The 14,464-nt window shown below is 35.7% G+C and overlaps 1 protein-coding gene across 2 annotated transcripts in view; it reads right to left on the bottom strand.

Moving 5' to 3' along the window:
• Window positions 1-14,464, bottom strand: part of MIPOL1 (mirror-image polydactyly 1) — a 183,956-nt gene that overhangs the window by 91,752 nt on the left and 77,740 nt on the right. For both annotated transcript variants that reach the window (XM_058864690.1, XM_058864679.1), the window contains exon 11: window positions 3,355-3,462. In XM_058864690.1, the coding sequence (XP_058720673.1) occupies window positions 3,355-3,462 (108 nt within the window). The remainder of the gene's footprint in view (window positions 1-3,354; window positions 3,463-14,464) is intronic.

Below are 14,464 nucleotides of genomic sequence, written 5' to 3'. Positions count from 1 at the left end.
TGCATGACCTCTCTGCAGCTGTGGGCATTGCCTGGAGGGAAGATTTGAAATTGGCCTTTTCAGTCAATTAATACAATCCCCTATGACCAATAAGAATATTATAATAGGGGTGCCAGTTTGGCATTGTGGGGTTGGATGGCCCATAGTACTATAAGGAATTTTCTATGCAATAAATACATTAAATATGGAAAATTTAAATCACATACTACTAATATGTAGTCAGAGATTCATTAAGAAGAGCTATCTTACCAAGATGTTATATGGCACAGTAAGATGAAATAGCATGTTACAATGTGCACCACATGCCTTCTGTGTGATACAGTTTACTTCTCACATTATCCTCAGGTGTGACATGGAATCTAAATGTGCAAAACCAAAAATCTGCAAAAGAGTGCTTATATCATCCTTTTGATTTCCAGATCCTGAGCCTAGCCAAATTACTGCCACCACCCATCTCCCATAGTTATAATGTGTCTCTCTGCCTCTTTGCCTCACTCCTGACTATGGATGGCTACTCCCTCAATGAAGGGTGGCAGAAGCCCTGTGAGTTCATATATCAAAAAATAAATCTGAAACCTTGTAGCTCATTTTACCTAATAGACCCTAACATCAGTGGAATGAAACAGATTTCTTGTGGATTAGTTTTACACTTTTTTCCTTCCAAGCAACTCACTACTGTGAGATGATTTTAAAAAGTAAAAAAGAAACCAAAGTAGCCATTAGGTTTTGTTCTTAGGTGTATTTCAGGGTCCCACAGAGGTAATGATCTCATCTTATATCACAAACTTTCACACCACCCTTAATCTAGCTGATCCTGATTACCTTATTTTTATCCAGTTAAGACTGCAAATATCCCTGTACCACAACTGATGTTTACACTTCTGTTTCTCTCTTAAGAAAATCTAAAGCAGATCAAATTCCTCATCCTGAGGATACATCTTTTGCCAAACTGAAAAAACAGATTGCCTCAACATTAATTACATGTAAGAGAATAGGGAAAATTACAGGTTTTTTAAAAAAACAACTTCCTTGATACAAACTGTCCTGAACAGGCTCAGAAGAAATACCTGGACTCCTTCTGCTGGACAGGTTAATAATACCTGTCATACAAGCACAGTTCCCCAGCTTGCATGTGGAGGTGGTTAAAATAAATGTAATTCCTTGGATTATGGTGACAATAAAAGTTGAGCTGATATTTACCCTGTACCACAGAGACAAATGACATGTCCTATTTCTCTGAAAATGGCCAGATGTCCAGAGGGCGCCCTGCAGCGGAGAGGGGGCAAGACGGGATGCTTGGGTCTGTACATGCACTTTGCATGCAGCCTTGCAAGAGCTCCTGAGTGCATACAGGAGGCAGGAGGTGACAGCCAAGAACACGAGGGTTTCACAGGGGACGTGTGTGACCAGTCACAGAGCTCTGATGTTTCTCTGGGAGCTGTGCCCCTGACAGCAGCAGCAGCAGCAGCGCCCCGGGCACCTGTGACCAAACCCACTCCTGAGCGAGTCACTGACATGACTTTCATCCTTACCACACATCACTTTTCCAGGCTGTGGCTACACTAAAAGTGGGTGATAAGCTTTTCATTTACATGAGGCCAGGATGCATGATCATGTGCTGTATATCGAAGCTAACTACTATTGGCAATATTTCATAGGGGCATTTTAAAGTTTTCAAGGTCAAGAATACAACTTGGCCTTTTAAAAAATATTCCAAAGGATCTGTGCTCACTGTAGGCAAAAGTAATATAAACTGAGACAAACTCTATCATGTAACAATATTAAAGAAGTTCAACTTTAAAAAAATTGAAAAGTGGTCTTTTTTTTCCTCCCCAGACTCTCATCTCTAAGAGACTATGATCAATTAACCTTTAACTTTGAAAAATAAAAAAATTCCTGTGACAGTCAGAAATGAAATTCTTTAAAGATTAGGTGCTGGGAGAGCAATATCAGGCTTAGAATGAAATCCTAGTAACGCTCTGAACTATCAAATCACTTCTTGCTCTGAAAATATAATTATTCTCTAAGCGTTATGTCAGACAATATTAAATGCAAAAAGCATAGCTTAAATAAAACTTTTTTCTAGCAGAAAGGCTCTCCGCACAATATTTTCAATGACACAGAAAAAAATGAGCCAGCATGCAATTAATGAAAAAGAGTACTATGTTCAGTAAGTAGCATGACTGGGAAGCACTAACTTTTAGTGACTCCAGATTTAAAACAATGCTGTTATTGCAGTCAGAAACATCCCTGAATGTTTATGATCTCCAGTTCTAGTTATCTGCTTTCAGTATTTCAAATGATTTTGCAGCATTCACCGTAGATTTTGATGGCAATTATAAACCCATGGAATATACAGCATTTGTGTGGCACACAGCCTCTCTCCCTTTATTATTATTATAAGTATTATTTTTCATACTGAGAAATGTTAAAATACACAAGGATTTACTTTTATTCTTATAATTTTCTTTGGTCAAGTTGTTGTATGTATAATGATGTTTCCCACATTAAAAAAAAAAAAAAAAAAAAAAAAGGAGGCAGAGGATAATCTATCTATCTATAAATGAGATACCTTTGGATCTTACTGTCTAAATCAAACAGTTTTAAAATGACAGCACAGTATAAACAGAGTAACTTCTGTATTTGTATTGTATCCCCACTATTAAATGAGATTTTTAAGAATAAAGTGGCTGAAGAGGTGTGCACATCTTACCTGGCACAGTCTCTTATCCTGGCTAGCGGTGAGATTGCAGGGTATGTAGCTATCAATTCCACTGACATTACAATTTCCCTTTCTCAAAGCAGCAATAACCTGTCACTTTACACTGTCCTTTCTCTGACCCTCTCCTGCCTCTCTGCTCATTTTTATTCTTATTGACAAGACTTATTATTCCTCCTCCCAATTCCAAGTAGCTACCCTTTTGCAAATAGTAGTATCAACTATGTGGTCACTAGTAGTATCGGTCAACAATGTTATTAATATAGCACACACTGCTGGGAACAGATCAAACAGCCATGCTTTAAAATATTAGTTTTCCAAAGGTACCACGAGGCAAATAGTTGCAGTTTTCATCACCTTATACAATGTAATATTGCAAGGATAGATCTCAAGAATTTAGTGCTAATTACTAGCCCAATAATTTGGAGGATATTTTTTTTTCCTTGTTGCTTTCATACGCAAAATAAAATAAAACCATAACAGAAGGGTGCTGTATCTGTGTTTAAAGAAGCAGTTGTTGGCAAACACCATAGCTCACTTCTGCCGAAATGTACACAACTGATATATGCAGCCCAGAAAGCTGGCACCAGGGGCTTACAACCTTAATTTGCCTGCAAGAAGAAATGGAGATTTACCTTCAGAGCACGTTCTTGATTGTTTTCAGCAGTCATATGTCTCGTGTTGTTTGCTGAAGTCTGGTTCTGCTCTTTCAGATGATGAAGCTCCTGCTCCAGCCGTTTGCACTGCAACGAGGAAAGAATCCCATTAAGTAGAGGAGTGTGGGCATATTTTTTTTCAACAAGCCAAACGACTTAACGTAAATAACCTGATCACCATTTCTGCAGTAGTGAAAGCATCAGACAAAAGCAAGTTACAATCCCAGACAGTACTAAAGCTACGTTTTTAAAATGTGTATCTTTATTTAGTTTCTTCCCAGTCCAATAGTATGCCAAAAAAGCTATGTATCAGATAAGATATTTATCAGAGTGCTGGGTTGAATTTCTGCTCTAGTTATACCAATATATGGGTAGATTTTGGCTTTTATGTATTAAGTAGATATAAAGGAAAGAATGCATGCTTTTTGAAATGAAAGCAAATGAAAGACCTTCCTCCCAAATCAAGGTTCTTTTATATGAAAATATAGATGACATTTTTAGACACGTGTCTTTCATACTATGAGGTTACTCTCATTCTCCAGCACACACAACATATTGAAAGAAATTTTAAGATTGTTTTCTTTAAAAACTTAATGACAAAAAATGAAAATATTAGTACTTATTACTGTGTGCCTACACCTGTAGACTTACTGCTGTCTGCTGAGCATTTATTTTAATGATTAAAAATCTGCAAGCTGTAAACCAAGTTATATTTTGCTTTTTTTTACATTAACTCTAAATGGTCTTGCCCAGCTCCTTGGTTTGAAAGAGCAATTAGTTGTCTGCAGACAGTTCTTTGCCTTACAAAAAAACCTGTTTCACAGAAAAAAAAAAGAAAGCAGATGAGGTACCAAGAAGACATATGGGAACAACTGTTAGAAGTAGGGAAAAGTAGAGTACCAGGAGAAGCATTTTACAATGAAGTGTTACAAGGAAGTGGTTTGGAGATGATCACCAAAATCCAAAGCTAATAGACTGTGGGAACAAAAGACAATTAATTGATAAAACATATTTTAATACATACTTTCTGGAAACACTAGCAAAAAAAGGAGTAAGAATGGTGATATAATGCCCATGTAAGCATTGCTGTCTCAAATGAAAGACCTGGAAATGTCAGTCTCTTGTGCTGTCTTAGTGACTGTGGACAACACAGAACTGGGCTTCCCATCACATATATGCATCCTACTCCTGAGCAATTCAGTATATGGGACAATGAAGCCTGGCTCATGTAAACTCTAATAAAAGAAAAAGCGCGAAACAGAAAGCTTCAGAACTGAGAAAATTATAAATGAGGCCTAAGTAAAATAAGGAATGCTAAAGAATCTTGAGACCGAAATTTTAAAGACATGCCAATACATACAAACCTTAAACATAAAATAAGACTTAACAATATACTGCTCATCAGGTATCTAATATAGTATATAAACCAGAATTATCCAATCCTGTATTTGAATACATTTTAAACAGCCCAAAAGTACTATTAAAAACTCCACTCCTATCTGTTGTTATATTTCATTACTTCTGTTAGAAATCTGAGCTTATTTCTAACAGGATTACCTATTCTAAAGGCAGTGAATTTTTCTGGCCTAGGACATCTCTCAGTGTGTGTTGAAAACTTCCTTAATGTACAGTTTCATTTTTATTGCAAGAAAAAAGGACATTTTCCCATAGATAGGGAAATACAGAAAAAATATTAAGATACATTTGACTGGAAGTATTTTCACATACTAGAGATACTTAACATCTATGTTTATCACACACACACACACACACTATCATAAATCACAGAATCCCAGATGTAACTCTTTTTCCATGTTCAGCATGAAAATTATGTGTTTGCAGACATGAAGGTGCTAATAGAACTATTGAAGAACTAAACTCAGATTACTTTTTTTTTTCCCTCTAGCAACATTTTCTCTATCGTTTACATGATCTAAACATCATTAAAAAAAACACCAATCTACCACTGCAGACACTGCATACATCCTATATGATCACCACGACATTAGCTTTTCTGCTTTGCCAACATTCTTCTTCAAAACAGTGTTTTGGAATCCACAATTTGACAACAACACAAGTTTACATAAATATTATTGAAAGACTAAAAATCTCAATTTACCCTTAAAACTTGAATTTATAATCATGCTATTCTCTTGTTTCCAAAAGGTACGTGAAAATATGCTAACAGCAAAATCTAGCTACAGGACTTCATGAGAAGACCTTGGTGTACAGAGCAGATACACAGAACAAGTAAAGTACAGTAAAGATGCAACACAGGTAACATAAAATGGATAAAGCTCCCTATCAAGTCAACCTAGATATGATTGTATTTACATCAAACTTGGCACCATTTTGTAATTTCTCTTTCACTTCATTTCTATTTTGAGTGTTGATATCTGAAAAAAAAACAAAAACCAAAAACAATCCAATATCTGGGGCATTTTCAACTAGTAGAGTGCTTGAATTTGATTTGGGTCATCATTGAAAGAAATGGTGAGCTAATTTGACCTTTGCACTTAAGTGTTTTACCATGTTGGGAACAATGTATTAACAGAAGATATTCTGATTTATTCCTGTCTGTCTAGTAAGTAAAATCTCCAATTACCTTCTTTGTGAAAGCATTATAATAATAGTCTTAAACAGCAACACTATGTACGTCTTAATAAAATTTTATACTTTACAACTTTGATGCCTGAGATATTTTAAAATATTGAAATAGCATTCTAAAAGCAAGCACTCCTTTTCATAAGAGCAGGAATATATGAAATTTTAGTGTAACCTTGCTGTAAAGAAAACTTTTAAAAATAGAATTTAAAACAATGCAGCCTTTCTATTAATTTGAGCCAACATTTTTTGAATTCTGTGTCACTAGTTGTTAGCAAGGGCCAGTAAAAATAGATGTTCTTTAAAAGAACACATGTTTTTATTGGTTCATTCCATGGCTCTAAAATGCCAACAGCTGCAAGTAAGAAACTGAATTTCCTTCTAAAAACATATATAAAAATACCTTTTGGAGCACACCGAAGAGAAGACATCATCCAACTTGGTACTGACAAAAAGGAAATGTTGGATGTGTCCTTTAAAGAAAGCTGAAAACTAAAGGAAGTATTTAATTTGAAATACTATGTCTAAATTCTGTTATCTCAAACTTGTGAAAATTCATACTCGGGAAAACTTCAAACAGACAATATATTTGTATAACACAGGTTAGCTAAACATCGGATCTGAGGTTTAATTGTCCTTAAATGCAAATTCCCATGAGTTCAACACATTATGAAACACAGGCTGTTAATTGAGAAAACTGCTTCTCTTCCTCAGATACTTGAAGTACATCAAGGTGTACCACAGCAGTGTAGACAGATGTCAATGAGAAAATGTCTTCATCAGAACAATGACAACTTTTCTGAATAAAGGATATTAAAGCTTCAGAAATGGTAAAATAAGTTTATGAAGGTATCACACAAACATCTTACTAAGAATTAACTTTACTGTGAGGTCTGCCATGTGCATTCACAGCTCTGTAGCCAGAGGCAATATAAGGTACGAAATTAAAGGTACAAAAATCCCCACCCCCAAAATCAATCCTGACAAAGGTTTCCTCTCTTCTTTCAAACCCACACCTTTGTTCTCCTCTCTGAAGGATTTCCCCCAAAAAGTCTCCTACCTTAGCTAGCCTGATTCGGGTGATAATGTACATGACAGACAGTGAACCTCATTAACCCTACTCCAAGTGTTCCTTGAGCAACCATCACTGCCCAGCTGTACAGCTGTCAGTACATCATCCATTCCCAGCAACAGGGACTCAATCTTCTCTTTAAGTGTATTTCTACCATGCAACTCTTCTAAATACATTCAGTTGCTGGAAACAAATACCTTTGTACCTAGCACAGGATGTATCACAAACAGCTAAGACACAAAATGAAAAGCAAAGCAGGTAACATACCAAAAGGATAAGGAGAGATTCAGCCAGGAAAGCAAGGATAGACAGCAAGTAAACATATCATTCCCTCCCATCTTAAAATGTAAACTATTAGGCTACTGTTGAGTCTTTTTTAATAAGCATCAGGTAACATGATTCATCAGAATGAGGATGTTTGTGAGAGGCACTGGTTCAAGCTGCAGTGGGTGCTGACCCCTTTCAGTGACTCTCCAGTGTTGGAACACCCCAGGGAAAATCCAGACAAATCGAAAAAGGAGCACCTGCTAAAAGGGACACTGATAGAGAGGTCAAGAAACGGACCAGGAGAATAAAAGTCCATGAGGCCCACCCAGAAAGTGACTGTTAAATGACAGCCCCAGTTCCAGTTATAGGAAAGGAGTAAAGATGGTTTACCTTGATTCAAGTATTTCAGAAGATAGAAAAATCAATGCAAATAACCACTTAATAGTGTTTGGCCTTTACTAGAAAATGAGGTTGCATTAACATATCAAACATAACTTTAGCACTTGTATAAACAAATCATCTTTAACATGCTGTCAGCTTTTCAGCATTTTCTTCTTCAACCTGTACTTGTAACACATTAAGATAGTGTTACAATGCCTGCCACATCTACACAGATTGATGAGCTATTTTTTGATCATTATTTAACACGATTCTTCAGTGAGGTGTTCTCAAAGTAAAAGGTTCAGACATTACATAAAAGTAAAGAAAAACCTGCAAGCCATTGGAGAAATAATGTTAGTAGGGACAAAGAATACAGCAAAGCATAAACATCGAACAGAGCAACCTCCTGGCCCCAACCAGTCAGTCCCTGTGTAGCTTGTATGAAGACAACACCTATCCTCAGAGGTTTCAAGCAGAAGCCTCTTTAACTCTGCACTTAGGTCAATCAGGCTGTTCACGTGCTTTCAAAGAGACATAAATATTTTGCTACACCAGGGTCCCTGGCTCTCATCTCATTGAACAAGGATGGTAATGTCAGATAAAATTCTCATTTTGTAATTCAGCACAGATTTGACCCAGGAAAGGGTACTGTGAAACTACCTGGCTCAGGAAGCAAAAGCTAAAACAGAATATAACAGAAAACTGTAACATTTCCTTACTACAAATGCAGTCCTGGTGGCTATTTAATCCTGTTACATCTGTATTTGCTTTTAATATTACTATATGGCATATAATATTTTTCACTGCCTTTCATTAAAAGGAATCCAAACTAACCTCTCCTGAACTTAGGCAATATGCTAGGGAAAAAAAAAGTCAACATGTTATGCCATTTATATGTTAGGGAAAAAGGAAAGGAATTGATTTGTCTCTTTTATTAGAGGTGTGGGGGTCCAAGTCTAACAAAACAAATGTACTAATATGAGGCAAAATTCTGCACTAAGTTCTTTCCTGAATTCTGAACAATATTTGATTGTCTTGTTCAATTAGTACATACAAAAGATAATATTTCATTAGAACACATTTGTTCATCTAAAGTCCTTATCAAAACTTGCAGTGCTTACAAACTCAAGAATCAGCACTGGCATGAACACACAAGAGCACACCTGAGGAACCTGCTGAGAAAAGCCACAGTGCCTAGATGGAGGTACTGTAATGTGCAGGTCCTCTACTGACCCGAGTGAGGTCAGGCTGGTGAGGCAGGTGGATCTTTGGTCTGATCTGATCTCACCAGTCAGTCTTCTGAAGCCTCCCTGGTTTTAAAATACATAACCACAGCCTACCACAAATAGCTTAATTCTGTCATTAAACTTAAGGTAACATATTTTTGTTCAAGTCACACAAAAATCAAAAGTGAGTGCTAAGTCACTCACTCTGGGTCAGCCAGTGCATAATGACTTGATTGCCTATCAGTGCCTTCACTTCAAACACTGAGTACTCTGCCACATTCTGTGGACTTTTATGCACAAAGACCTTGCTGACCTGGAATTCTCAATTACTGAAGTGATGTGAAATAAAAATAACCTAGTTCCTACTGAATAACTTGGGAAAATGGTTTATGTTCTCGAAACTCTGGGAAAGTCAGAGTCCATGTGAATGGCAGAACTATTTTCCCACATGCATTTTTTTCCTTTATGCATTTTAAGTAACATCCTCATGACCAAAGTAAGTGACACACCATATATTGATGGAAAATGCCTTGATATCACTGAAGACAATTTTATGGGGTACTGAGATCCTACTACTACATAGTGTAATACTTCCAGAAGTGATAAAGTGCATCTATGCTTTGAAATTAGTTAACAAATATTCATTGCAGTGAACAACTGAAGTACAAATAATTATTCCAGACACCAAACATGAAAAAGATGAAACAAAGCTACTTTTTCACCTGTTATATTTTTAAGTCTTCACCTGTTGAAACCTGAATACAATAAATAAGCATGTGAAGCAAACAAAAACAATTCAACTGATTCTTCTCTTGATTGTTTATTTTGTTTAACTATTCTTACTTTGTTTATAATGATCTGTACTTCAGACCAGCTCCCAGCTGAAATATGCCAAATGGAACTCAAGAGTTCTCACTCTGACTGCCCTTCTTCTCCCTCCCCTCAATATTTTTTTTTTTTTTAACAGTCTGCCCCTTGTCCCAAATTCATCACAATTTCTGGAGAGGCAAACATCTTGCACCACTTGGATGCTATACACTCTTTCCTTTGCAGACAAAAATAATACCAAAGTCATCCAGTCAAAACACAAACCAACCTTTGGTGTCACTGTGAATTATGTACTTTGAACTGCAGATGTTTGGAAGCACTTATATAAATAGAATTTATCCTTTTACTTCTAAAGTAATAATTAAAAAAAAAAAAAAGAAAGAAATGAGTTTCTAGACAATAATCACTAGAAAAATTTTCCATTAAATTATAATTTTGAATTAAGGTTTTCTAACCTCTGAGAAAAATTACTTAACTTCAAAGTTTTGGCAAACCATCAACAAATGTGTTTGAATGATTATTTATACAATGCCCAGCAGCTTAGAACTACTGGAATTTCAAGAAAGAAAAGTGGTTTTGTAGAGTTTAGGTCTCAGAAACATATGCATCTTTAAAAATTTATATTCTATTAGCAAGAGAAACATTTAGATGTAAATGTTTCCCTTTTATTTTTGTAGCTGTGCAATGGTGTTTTGCTTCAAAAAGCTACAAAAAGAAATGCATCAAAGAACAAATAAAGCATTTTTGTTTCCTTTGTCACTGTGAGTCAGTTGAAACCTGCAGCATTAAGGCAGATAATATGCTGTAGGCATGACTTGGTTTCCTCCTACCATTCCTCTCCTTGTCTATTTCTGAACACTTCAAATGCAGCAAAACAAGTTTTCACTTATTTTCATTTTAATAGTTAAAGGAACTGTAAGTGTACAGTAAGACATTCAGAAAATTTAGACCATAAAGTTTAACTGTTTACACCCTTCATGCTAACCCATCCTTACACGTGCAGTGATTCCACAGCACTGAGCAGCACTGATACCCACCCAACCACATTCTCTACATTTTCTTTCTTCCTTGCAATGATGAAATTTCAAAGATCAAAACAACTCTGATCTGCTTTTCAATGAGTTCAGCACACATAGACTTTCCTAATCAATGAAACTCGTTATAAAAATGTGCAAGAAACAGGGAAAGGAAAAGGTGACGTTCTGGAGCTGTATGTGACTCACAGGTCATTCAAGCAGGGTTCCTGTGCTGGCTGTGCACTGGATGACCACGCCTGTGCCAACAGAGGCTGCTGACAAACTCCTGATCTGCAGGAGGAAACAACAGCAGGAGCTGCTGAAGCCACATAACTGGGTCACCTTCACATTTTCCCGCGTCCATTACATATAAGTTAGCAAACTTACCCCACCTCTGAGCTGTTTCTAATCAAAACACAAACCTAGTAACCTGGAGTCAAACATTTATTCATGAGGCTGTACTGGGTCTGAAAGTAAGTAAAAATGCATTCAACTAAACTAAGAGTGTTTTTTTCCTAATTGCCTGTCACATATAAATAAGCAACTTCTGCTTTACATCAAAGTCACATTATTAATTCAATTTTTTAATTTCATGCCTATAAGTCTAATAAATAATGTATAAACTAAGCATGTAAGCAGATGAGTAGTACACAAGTACGCCTGCTCACGCCCCACTGCAGAGTTTTAGAAAGACTAAGCACTGTCACAGTACAATGACATTATAATTCACGTCAGTGTTATATTTAAAAGCAATAACTCCCAAATCAATACTCCCAAATAATTCAGCAAATGGAAAACACTAATTAGAATTTTATCATAAGAGCAAAAGAGTACTCAAGAGCCAAGATTGTCTTTTAAAAGTGATGACAGAAAAAAAAAAAGGAAGTCTTGATTAGCTAAATTGTAAATCACTGAATAAAGGTCTGCAAGTACAATACTAGTTAGATTAGGATCAGTTGTACTTTCAATGGACATCAGCAAGTCCAGCATACAGATACAAAAGAAGACTTCAGAGCAGAAACTTCTGCATAGAAAAAATTCAGTGTAATTAACCTCAACATCTTTAAAAACATTTAAAGAATAAAATTACACAACACTTAAGAGGTTTTGGAATAAATCTGCCATTTAAGCAGAACATACATTAATATACTACTTACAAAAAAGCCAGGACCTAAATACCCTGCTGACTACTTGAAATAATTTCTATCATGGTTAATTACTAAGTAGTACTACAAGAAAAGTCACCAAGAAGCAAGTCAAAGCATCTGAACAGAAAAGTATTATTCTGATGTTATTTTATTTATGGTCTTAGCATGCATTTTCCAAATCAATGCAACCCTCACATCTGCCATTTGCAAGGTAGGTTTGGTCAAAGATTATGTGTTACTAATGGACAGAACACAAATTTCAGAAAGCCATAAATTATATTTTTAAATAACTTCAAAAATTTACTTATCTTTCATTGCTGAAAGGAGGAAACATAAGTCATCTCCAAATTCTTTAGTTTCTCCCTCCTTCAAATGCAGGATCTTTCTTCCCTTCTCTTGCATGGGAGAATGTACACATAATGTACACTCTCTAACTTTCAGCTCTTGTCTTGGTCAGAAAAAGGTTTGCTTTACTACACTACTTATTTTTTGACTATATTTTTACTTCACCTTTTTACCACACATATTCTCTTTATTACATGATTCTTCTTTAATTATACTCATAAATAGTTCTGTTGTAACTTTTTGTAAACACTGACTAATCACTTTTTCCAACACTCATATCAAGTTTGTAAATAGCACTTTCTTGTTTTGTGGGATGACAAATTAGCATAGGAAGTTTAAGAATCTTAATCAACCCACCAGATCCCGTCACAACTGGGATTACTACACCCCAACCTTTGCTTCACTGATGTGACCAAATGACATGGAGCTACTGGTTCGTGTGGCCACATGTTTTGCTGGTTCCTCAGAAGAGTAGTCAGCTCCATTACAACCTGATGGCCAGCAGCCAAGAGACAGCTTGTCAAACATCTGACAACACACCATGACAGAAAGCTGACAATTACTGCTGTTTAAAGCCTTTCCCTCACCCTCATTTAATAATCTGCAGTGTTGGTACTGGAACAATATACATAGTGGAATAGAGGTAGTGAAAATATGAAAGCTGTATGAAAAGAAGAAATTTTATAAACATTCACATCCTAGTCTTCCAACTATATCTAGAAATTAGGAATCTGATTTGCAGATATAAGTGAGGCACTCAGCTGCAGATTGAGATTATGTTTTTAGAAAGTACAACCTTGTTTAATTGAATGTAACCAGTATTAGTTGACAAGAAAACAAAATTTGGTAAGCAATCTGTCATTATAATGAGCTGGTTTTCAAATAATCTTCAATGGATTTTTGTAAAATCCATATGCAAACAAGGCTATTGCCGAAACATTAAGTTGGCATTTACTGCACAAAAGGACAGGAATACTTCTGGTCCATCTTTAAATATCATCACATTTTTCAAGAAAACAGTATCATGGATCACTGTATAGATGGCAGAGTTTTAAAATCTTTTTATTCTGATACCGTAATCATGGTATTGCAGGTGTACCTTGTAGTACATACTGTGTGCTTGTCCTGATAGATTTCATACTCTCAATTGTGCCATCAGTTGCTTAAGTAGCAGTTCTTGAATATTTTCTGGTGTATAGTATGTCCACACAGAACTTGTTTAACATGTAATAAAAGCTACTTTAAACTAAAGATTATTACAAGCTAAAACACCAACAAGGTAGGTGAAAACAAAAACCTTTGCAGATAAGTCAGGGACAACAGACACTTTTCAAACAAATGATCCCAATATGTATTATTCGCTGTTTTTCCATGGATTTTTAGAAAACTTCAATATTGAAGGACATAACTATGTGAAAGCAATATTAATGGCAGGATTTTAACTAAGAATAAGGGTGAAAATGGAGCAACTAATTACAAATCTTCAAATTATTGCAAAAACACTTTGTCTCATCAATACAGAGGAAGTAACAGCAAATATAGCTAGAAAACAGAAAAAATATATATTGTATTCCAGATAGCTTTTACAGTTTGCTTATATGCACTAAAAAGTGGAATGAAAATAATTTGAAAAAATCAAGAAATTAATCAGCTTTGCACAAACTTTAAATAAATCATACATAGAATACAAAGGCATCCCACAAAGAAAGATTCAAGAAAGTAAACCAAAGCTCTGCAAAACTAAAACAAAACCACACATTTAGAAATTATGTATTGCTCAGCTTTGGTAACACAGAGAAATACTTGTAGGATTTTGGTATATGAATAAGACTGCAAATCTTGAATAGTGGTTAAATCTAAAGTTTCTATCTCTGTAAAAAAATTTAGCTTTAGCTTTGTTAAGGTGTTTTACAGAGATTGAGGTAACTAGATACCCAGATAGATGCACCTTCTCAAGTGGGCTCATCCTGCAGCTTTGAATAACAGTGACCTAAAAGCTTTCAGATATGTTACTGAAAAAGAGAAATGCTTAAACCTAAAATCAGCTGCCTTTGACCTGTGCAGTTACCAACACTGCGCTCATCCTGGCAATTCCATTCTTCGTGTGTAGAGACTAGGACACCCTGAGGGAAGAAAAAAACTAAGAAAACCACAAAGATAGAAGAATGTTATGGGAACTTCTGAAATCAAAATTATAGCCCG

This window comes from Poecile atricapillus, chromosome 1, assembly GCF_030490865.1.
Source record: "Poecile atricapillus isolate bPoeAtr1 chromosome 1, bPoeAtr1.hap1, whole genome shotgun sequence".
In the NCBI taxonomy this organism is placed as follows: Eukaryota; Metazoa; Chordata; class Aves; order Passeriformes; family Paridae; genus Poecile; species Poecile atricapillus.
Note: the sequence above shows the minus strand (reverse complement) of the source record. Positions and strands in the feature narration are given on the sequence as shown.